At 60.9% G+C, this 8,218-nt stretch overlaps 1 protein-coding gene across 1 annotated transcript; it reads left to right on the top strand.

Annotated features, from left to right (window-relative positions):
- Nucleotides 1–1,778: 1,778 nt before the first annotated feature.
- LOC135406026 (zinc finger and SCAN domain-containing protein 2-like) lies at nt 1,779–6,615 on the top strand. Its single transcript, XM_064640551.1, has 3 exons — nt 1,779–2,201; nt 4,613–4,688; nt 4,877–6,615. The coding sequence occupies exons 2-3, from the start codon at nt 4,640–4,642 to the stop codon at nt 6,184–6,186; spliced, it is 1,359 nt and encodes a 452-aa protein (XP_064496621.1). The 5' UTR covers nt 1,779–2,201; nt 4,613–4,639; the 3' UTR covers nt 6,187–6,615.
- The last annotated feature ends 1,603 nt before the right edge of the window (nt 6,616–8,218 follow it).

Consider the following 8,218-nt stretch of genomic DNA (forward strand, 5'->3'; position numbering starts at 1 on the left):
TAATCTCCCAGTAACTCCCCAGTTCTCTGCCAGTGCCCCCCAGTGTGCCCCAGTTCACCTCCAGTCCCTCCCAGTGCCCTCCCAGTGTCCCTCAGTAACACCCCAGTCCCTCCCAGTGCCCCCTGGTTCCCCCCAGTGTGTCCCAGTATCCCCCAGTAATCCCCCAGTGCCCCCCAAAGCCCCCCAGCTGTCCCCAGCGTGTCCCCAGATGCCCTTGGCCTTTCTGTGAGTGTGGTGGGGAGGGGGGAGGAGTTTGGTGTCAGAGGGTCCAGGGGGATGAGATGGAGCGTTGGGGACATCAGGAATGGGGTTTGGGGACAGTGGAATTGGGGGTGTCAGGGGGGGAACTGGGGACACCAAGAGGGTCTTCGGGACATCAGGGATCACCTGCTTGTGGTGCAGCCCCTCCTCTCCCCCACAGGCCCCATTAAGCCCCCCCAAATGTCCCCTAACCTCCATTTTCCCTTTAATCCTCTCCCCCCACAGATCCCTTTGATGCCCCAATGCCCCCAAAACCCATTTTAGCTCCCCCAAATGCAATCAAAGACCCCCAAAACCCCCCAAATCCCCATCCAACCATCCCCCCGGATCCCTTCAAATCTCCCCCAGCCCCCCTTCAAATCCCTTCCAACCCCCTCAAAAAGGGATCACCCGGCAGCAGGAGCACAGTGGCTGTACTGGGGGCACTGGGCTGTACTGGGAGGGCACTGGGGGGGGCTCAGGTGTCCCACGACAAGGTGGCCCAGCTCCAGGAGAGATCGGGGGAGCAGTGAGGAGGTACTGGTCTGTACTGGTCTGTCCTGGTTTGTACCCCCAATCCCCAAAGTCCCTCCCCAGCTCCCCCAGGACCCTCCCGCACCCCAAATCCCCCCAGGCCCCCCCGGCCCCTGACTTGTTCCTGCTGCCCCTTGAGCATCTGCAGCTGCTGCAGAACCAGGCATTTCATCAGCAAATGTGCAGCTGACCCCAAGCTGGGGTGTGTTGATGTGCTGGAAGGCAGGAGGGCTCTGCAGAGGGACCTGGCCCAGCTGGATCCATGGGCTGATTGCAAGGGGATGAGGTTCCAGCAGGCCAAGGGCCGGGTCCTGCCCTTTGGCCACAAGAAGCCCCGTCAGCCCCCCGGGCTGGGGCCAGAGTGGCTGGAGAGCAGGCAGGCAGAAAGGGAGCTGGGAGTGGGGATAGACAGGAAGCTGAACAGGAGGCAGAGTGTGGCCAGGGGGCCAAGAGGGCCAATGGAGTGAGGAAGTGTGGCCAATGTGTGAGGAAGAGTGTGGCAGCAGGAGCAGGGAAGGGATTGTTGGGCTGGAGTGAGCGCTGGTGAGGCCACCCCTGGAGTGCTGTGTCCAGCTCTGGGCCCCTGAGTTGAGGAAGGCCCTGGAGGGGCTGGAGCAGGAGCAGAGAAGAGCAGCGAGGCTGGGGAAGGGAGTGGAGCACAAGTGGTGTGAGGAGAGGCTGAGGGAGCTGGGGGTGCTGAGGCTGGAGAAGAGGAGGCTCAGGGGAGACCTCCTGACTCTCTGCAAGTCCCTGCCAGGAGGTTGGAGCCAGGTGGGGGTGGGGCTGTTGTGCCAGGAAGCAGCAGTAGGACAAGAGGGCTGGGTCTGGAGCTGTGCCAGGGGAGGTTTAGGTTGGGTATTGGGAAGCAATTTTTTGCTGACAGGGTAATCAGGCCTTGGAATGGGCTGGGCAGGGAGGGGGTGGAGTCAGCGTCCCTGGAGGTGTTGAAGGTGAGAGTGGATGTGGCCTCAGTGCCATGGTCTGGGAAACACAGCAAGGTTGGATCCAGGGCTGGACTTGATGATCTCGGAGGTCTTTTCCAACCCAGCTGATTCTGTGATTCTCTGATTGCCATTCCTGTGGCAGCACATGCTTGAGGCTCCATCCCCAGGGTGAGAGAGATGTCTGTCCATATCTATCTGCAAGGTTAGTCTGTAAATGTGTGGTGTTAGCAAAGCAGGCTGAGTTGTGGGCTGGTTGTAGAAGGAGAAAGAAGCCCCCAGCCCAGTGCAAGCAGGCAGCCCTCAGCTTGCACCTGATGTCCCCTCCCTGCAGGTTCCTGTCCTTGAGCCCAGGCCCTGAGGTGAGGCTGAGAATAAGTGCAAGGCAGAGGTGCTGCTGAGGAAGGAGAGCCCCGTGGTGGGGAAGGCACAAAGCTGTGAGTGCCCATCCCCGAGCAGGTGCTGTGTCCATCCCCTGTGTGCCAGGTGAGCTGGGGCTTTGCTGCAGAGCTGCGGGCGCTGATTTGAGCGGCTGCAAGTGCTGAGATGGTGGGCACCCAGGAACACCACCTGTGCCTGGCCACAGAGCCTGCAAGGAGGAGCAGAGACAGCCCTGGCAGTGTGGGGGGCCAGGTTGTCCCTGTGCCTTCCCCTGCAGGCCCTGGCTGTCCCTGCTGGGCCCCTGTCCATCCCCATCAGGTCCCTGCCCGTCCCCCCAGGCTGAGCTCCCCCCAGGAAGTGCCGTGGAGCTGAAGCTGCTGCCATCCCCCCCTGCAGCCGCTGCCCCAGGCAAGGGAGCAGCAAAGGCAGGGCCAGGAGCAGAGGCAGCAGCAGGGGAGCCCTGGGGGGGCCGGGAAGCTCTTGTGTGGGGCAGGAAAGAGGCGCTGGGCACGAGGCCGGGGCTGTGCTGAGCAGGCCCAGCCCTCACATCCCCCCAGCCAACGCCGGCTGCCCGGGGGGCTTGGGAGGGACCCCCAGCCCGTGTGCCCCACACTGAGCTGGCAGAGAGAGAGCCAAGGGACAGGGCCACGGGCAGGGCCACGGGGGAGGGACAGGTAGGGCCATTGCAGGGCCACGGTGAGGGCACAGCCTGTGGCAGCAGAGCTGCCCAGGGCCGGGGGCAGCCAGGGCTGTTGGGACCAGCCAGTGCTGGGGCCGAGCAGAGCACGAGGCCTCTTGCAGAGCCCTGGAGCAGCCTCCCACTTACCAGCCCTGCCCTGGTGGGGTGACACTGTCCCCTCCCTACAGGACACTCCCCCAAAAAACTTCGTGTGGGCCTTTTGTGTCTATTCCTGGTTGCTGATTCCTGCTGAGGACCTGAGGGAGCCTCTGCAATCCCATCCATGGGACACAGTCTCCTCTGCAGAGCTTGACTCCCTGCAGACTTTGCAGGGAAATCTGTGCTGGCAGCCTGAGTATGTCAAGACCCCCCACGCTCCCCCCCAGGATATTTGGGACGAGTTCCCCCTTCCTGGGCACCCGTGGGATGGGGGGCGATTGTTCTCCTGCTGTTGCTGTTGCTGCTCCACCCCTGTCCCGGCCCTTCCTGCCGCTGTGGGGTGAGCGGAGCGGCCACGATGGGAAAGGGGGGAGAGGAGCGAAAAGAGCGGGTGGGACCCCCAAAGGGAGCGCGAGGGGCGGTGGGTCACCCCCAAAGGGAGCTGGGGGAGCGGGGTTTGGGGGGCCGATGGGGAAGGGGTGGGAGAGGGGGGCTGAGGGGAGGGGATGGAGCGGGACTGGGGTTGCCGTGGGGGTGCCTCGGTGTCCCCGTGCCTTGATCCCTGGAGAGTAGGGGAGGCTGGAGAGAGGGGGGAGCTGTGAGAGCCCCGAGAGCTGGAGAGGGGGGAGCTCGGGCCCCCTGTGCCGAGCCAGCGTTCAGGGCCCTGCTGTTGGTGCCAAATTGCCCCTGGTCAGGCTGAGCCCAGAGCCCGCCCACGTGTCAGGGGGCCCGATCCGCTCCCTGCTCTCGTTGCCCTGGGGCAGCCTCTGGTGTCCCCCCGCCCGTGGGGCTGTTTGGGTGCCTGGGGCACAGCCGGCCCTTGTGCAGGGCTGTGCCCTTGGGGGCTGTTGGGGGTGGGTGGGAGGTGTTTTTTGGGGGCCGGGCTGGGTTGGGGTCAGAGCCCTGGTGGTGGGTGGGGGATGCGGGTCCCCCCCACGATGGGGGTTGGTGTTGCTGGGTCAGGCCCCGCCGGCTCCATTGTCAGCCCGGTGCTGATGGGGGGGACACAGCGGGTTTGGGGCCCCCCAGGAGTGCTGGGGGTGGGTGTGGAGCCCGGGAGCTGCCGAGTGTGGAGGGCGGAGCGGGGAGATGCCGGAGCTGGGGGACCCCCGGCAGCCTGGAGGGGGGAGCACGGAGAGGGAGGAGCCCTGGGACCCTCAGGAGCCTGAAACGGGGGGTGTGGAGAAGGGGAAGCCTGGACAGTGGGGACCCCTGGGATCCCTGGGACAACAGAGTGGAGAACCTGGAGAGGGGGAATGTCTGGGAACGTGACCCCTCGAAGGTGAGAGTCAGAGGAGAAGGGACCCTTGGGACCCCCAACACTCCCAGCATCCCTAAGCGGGACCCCAAACATCCCAGACAGGGGAGACCCTCCAACCCCAGAGGGGAGAGACCAGAGAGGGGGAACTTCTGGGAGAGATTTTTTTTGGCTAATCTTCATATTTTTGGAGTATATTTCATCTGAATCTCAAGTTTTTGCAGTTTGAGGGTGTGGGGCTCTTCTTGCTATTTCTGAGGGGGTTTTTGCCTGAATCTGGGTGGTTTGGGTTTTTCTGGGCTGAATCTTGGTGTTTGGGAGGTTTTTATGGTCACAGGATGCCCGGTGAGTTCTAGAGATGGACTTGGGCAGGAGGAACCCCCAAGCCAACGTGCTCAGCCCTTGTTTCCCCCCCATCAGGATTTGTCCTTCCCAAAGCTTGGGCAGATGAAGGAGGCTGCGAGGAAGAGGAAGATGCCTTGGGCCCCCCAGGCAGGTGAGGAGGCAGTCAGTGTCCCTTTGGGCGGGTGTTGTGCTGGCTCTGTCAGCCGAGCATGGCCCCGGCTGCAGGACAACCCCGCTGGCGCCGCCGTCCTGCCGGGGCCGGAGTTGGGGGGATGTCCTTGGCCTTCCCTCTGGGCCAGAGGCAAATCCCCTCCCTGTCCTTGTTGCTTCCTGCCCCAGGCCCCGAGCTGAGGACGGAGAGCCCGGAGGACAAATCCCCCCGGCAGAGCCTGGTGGGAGAGGCCGTTTTGAAGGGCTCCCCGGCACAGGAAGGCAGCGGGGAGGAAAAGGGCCGGAGATCCCCCCGCAGGAGGGGCTCCAAAGCCAGCCCAGGGTGCTCTGAGGAGGAAAGAGCCAGCCTGTGCCGGGAAGGCGGCCGGAGCTTGAGCCAGAGCTCTGAGCTGGTGGTCCCTGAGCAGCCTCCCAGCAGGGAGAAGCCCTTCAGGTGCTTGGAATGTGGGAAGAGCTTCAGGAAGAGCACGAAACTCCTTGCCCACCAGCACATTCACACTGGGGAACGGCCCTACACGTGTAGGGAATGTGGGAAGAGCTTCAGGGACAGCTCCACCCTGATCCTACACCAGCGCATTCACACTGGGGAACGGCCCTGCACATGTAGGGAATGTGGGAAGAGCTTCAGGCAGAGCTCCACCCTGATCCGACACCAGCGCATCCACACTGGGGAACGGCCCTACACGTGTGGGGAGTGTGGGAAGAGCTTCAGGGACAACTCCCACCTCCGCACCCACCATCTTATCCACACTGGGGAACGGCCCTACACATGTGGGGAGTGTGGGAAGAGCTTCAGGGACATCTCCAACCTGATCCAACACCAGCGCATCCACAGTGGGGAACGGCCCTACACGTGTGGGGAATGTGGGAAGAGGTTTCAGCGCAGAGGGAATCTCCTCAGGCATGAGCGGACACACACGGATGAGAGGCCCTTCCGCTGCACCGACTGCGGGAAGGGCTTCAACCAGAACTCCACCCTCGTCACCCACCGGCGCATCCACTGCAGGGAGAGGCCCTACAGCTCCAGCCCCCGCACCCACCATCTTATCCACACTGGGGAACGTCCCTACAGGTGCTCGGAATGTGGGAAGAGGTTTAAGACCAGCTCCAATCTCCTCCTGCATGAGCGAACGCACACGGATGAGAGGCCCTTCCGCTGCACCGACTGTGGGAAGGGCTTTAAGCGGAACTCCATCCTCATCATCCACCAGCGGACACACACGGATGAGAGGCCCTACAAGTGTGGGGAGTGTGGGAAGAGGTTTCAGCGCAGTGGGGATCTCCTCAGGCATGAGCAGACACACACGGATGAGAGGCCCTTCCGCTGCACCGACTGCGGGAAGGGCTTTAAGCGGAACTCCCACCTCATCACCCACCGGCGCATCCACAGCGGGGAGAGGCCCTACAAGTGTGGGGAGTGTGGGAAGAGCTTCACCCAGAGCGGTAACTTGACCAAACACCAACGGACCCACCAGTAAGGGGAACCCTGCGAGTGCCCCGACTGTGGGAAGAGCTTTGGCCGCTGCTTCCACCCCGAATGAAGCCCCTGATGGGGAGGCAACCCCTGGAGTCCAGTGACTGTCACTCCATCTCTTTCGACCACAAAGGGCCAGTCCCCTTTCCCAGGGGCAGCTTCTTCCAACAGAACCCTTCCTGGGGGTTGTGTGTGGAGATTCCTGCCATGGCTGGGGACCCCCAAAGGTCACTGCTGGAGGTTGAGAGCAGAGATCTCCCCACCAGCGTTGGTCTGGGGGAGTTCCATCCATCTCTAATTAAGAATTATTGCTTTTGTGCCAGTTTGAGTAGAATTGCTTCAACAATTGCTTTAGTGTAGAGCACTGTCCTGTCTTATCCTGTACTCCTGGTAGTTTTAGTGTTTGTATTGTGCAGTAAATAATTCTGATGAAGATCTTCTGTCTGATCATTTGTAACCCTAAATAAGTTCATTTCTATCAATAGTTCTGATTTGCCATCATTAAAAGCTGGGGGACAAAAGTGGTTCAGTCCCAGCTCTGTAATTCCTCTAAACTGAAACTGTTGGTATGATGCAAGGCTGAGATTGGATCCAGCAGCCCCCAGCACCCCACAGGAAGTTGGGAGCTCAGGGGGGCCACCCCCCTGTGCCAACCCCCCTGTGCCCAAAGACCCCCATGGGACCGTTGGACCCACCAGCCCACCTTCCCTTTTCCACCCTTCTCCCTGTTCCTTCCACTTTCCCATTGTCCCCTCAATCCCCGTTTTCCTCCCGACCAGTTTTGGGCTCCCAACCCCCACTTTTTACCCCCTTTCCTTTGGTTGTTGAAGGATAAAATGAGGCTGCACACACAGAGTTCCATTTCAGGACTTGTTTGCCGACACTTTTCTGTGTCCCCTTTTATTCCTCTTCTCTCGTGAGCAGCACTCAGTGTTTGTCTTTTAGTCCATCAGAATTCCCAGCATGGCCCCAAAGCAGTGCCCTGATCCCACACATTCCCCTCCCCTCATGTGCTGGCTGTTCAGCCACCAGAGAAAAACACAGGCTGGTCATGGAGGCTGGTTCAAGAGCATTTGCACTTGGAGAAACAACCTTCTGTCTCTCCAAGCACTCAGCCAAGGTCCATCCTCCCTTTGCATTCCCATGAACTCAGGGCAGGTGCAGAGTGACTCCTCTTGGTCCCACCTCTGCCCCTGTTCTGTTTGGACACGCAGAGTTCAGGGCCAAGAGGGCCAGGACCCGGGCTCCTTGTCTTTGGGCTTGTCCCATGTGCTTCCAGAGGACTTGGAATATTGAAACCAGGCAGATTCTGAACCCCTGCTCCTGGTGCTGCCACAGTGCCCATACACTGGCCCTGCAGGCATGGCCTGCACTGACTGGCCAGTGCAGCAGGAGCCGTGGCTGCGGCAGCTGCCGGGATTGCTGCAGAGATGATCCAAGCAATCAGCCCTCCCCTGAGGATTTCTGCATTTCACAGTTTCCTTCATTCACTGTGTCCTGCATCATCCTCCCAGCTTCTGCTTCCCTGGGAGGCCCAGTTTGGCTCTTCTGCCCACGGGAATTATTAATGATAAATGGAGGGTAGGCACGTTTTGATCTGTGATACAACTAAAATAACAAGGATTACTTACAGGGGTGTTACAGGGCCCCTCGCCTCTCCGGTGCCACACGCAGAGTCCAGTGCCAGGGCTTGGTTACAGGGATTCAGGGAGAGGTCCCAGGTTGGACTCGATGATCTTGGAGCTCTTTTGCAACCTTCCTGATTCTGGGATTCTTTTCCCGTTGGAGCTGCAGCACGTTGGCTTTCCCAGGGCAGCTTCCTTTAGGACAGCCTTGCTGAGAGCTTTGCAGCTGATGGCACAGGGATCTGTGAGGAACAGCCCAGAGCAGCTGCTGCCTTAGGTGGGGGTGGGCGAGGGGAAGCCCTCCTGTGTCGGCCCAGGCTGTTGCAGGCAGGCAGTGCTGGGGAGGAACACACTGCAGCCTGGCCCCAGGGAGTGACCTCTGGGAGATGAGACTTTTGGGAGAAATTGTTC

The sequence above is a fragment of the Pseudopipra pipra genome, chromosome W (genome assembly GCF_036250125.1).
Source record: "Pseudopipra pipra isolate bDixPip1 chromosome W, bDixPip1.hap1, whole genome shotgun sequence".
Taxonomy (NCBI): domain Eukaryota; kingdom Metazoa; phylum Chordata; class Aves; order Passeriformes; family Pipridae; genus Pseudopipra; species Pseudopipra pipra.

Excerpts from the sequence above, each read along its gene's own strand:
- LOC135406026 (XM_064640551.1), top strand. The coding sequence starts at position 4,640 with ATGAAGGAGGCTGCGAGGAAGAGGAAGATGCCTTGGGCCCCCCAGGCA. Across the intron at positions 4,689-4,876 it reads GCCTTGGGCCCCCCAGGCAG|GCCCCGAGCTGAGGACGGAG; the intron begins GTGAGGAGGCAG and ends TTCCTGCCCCAG.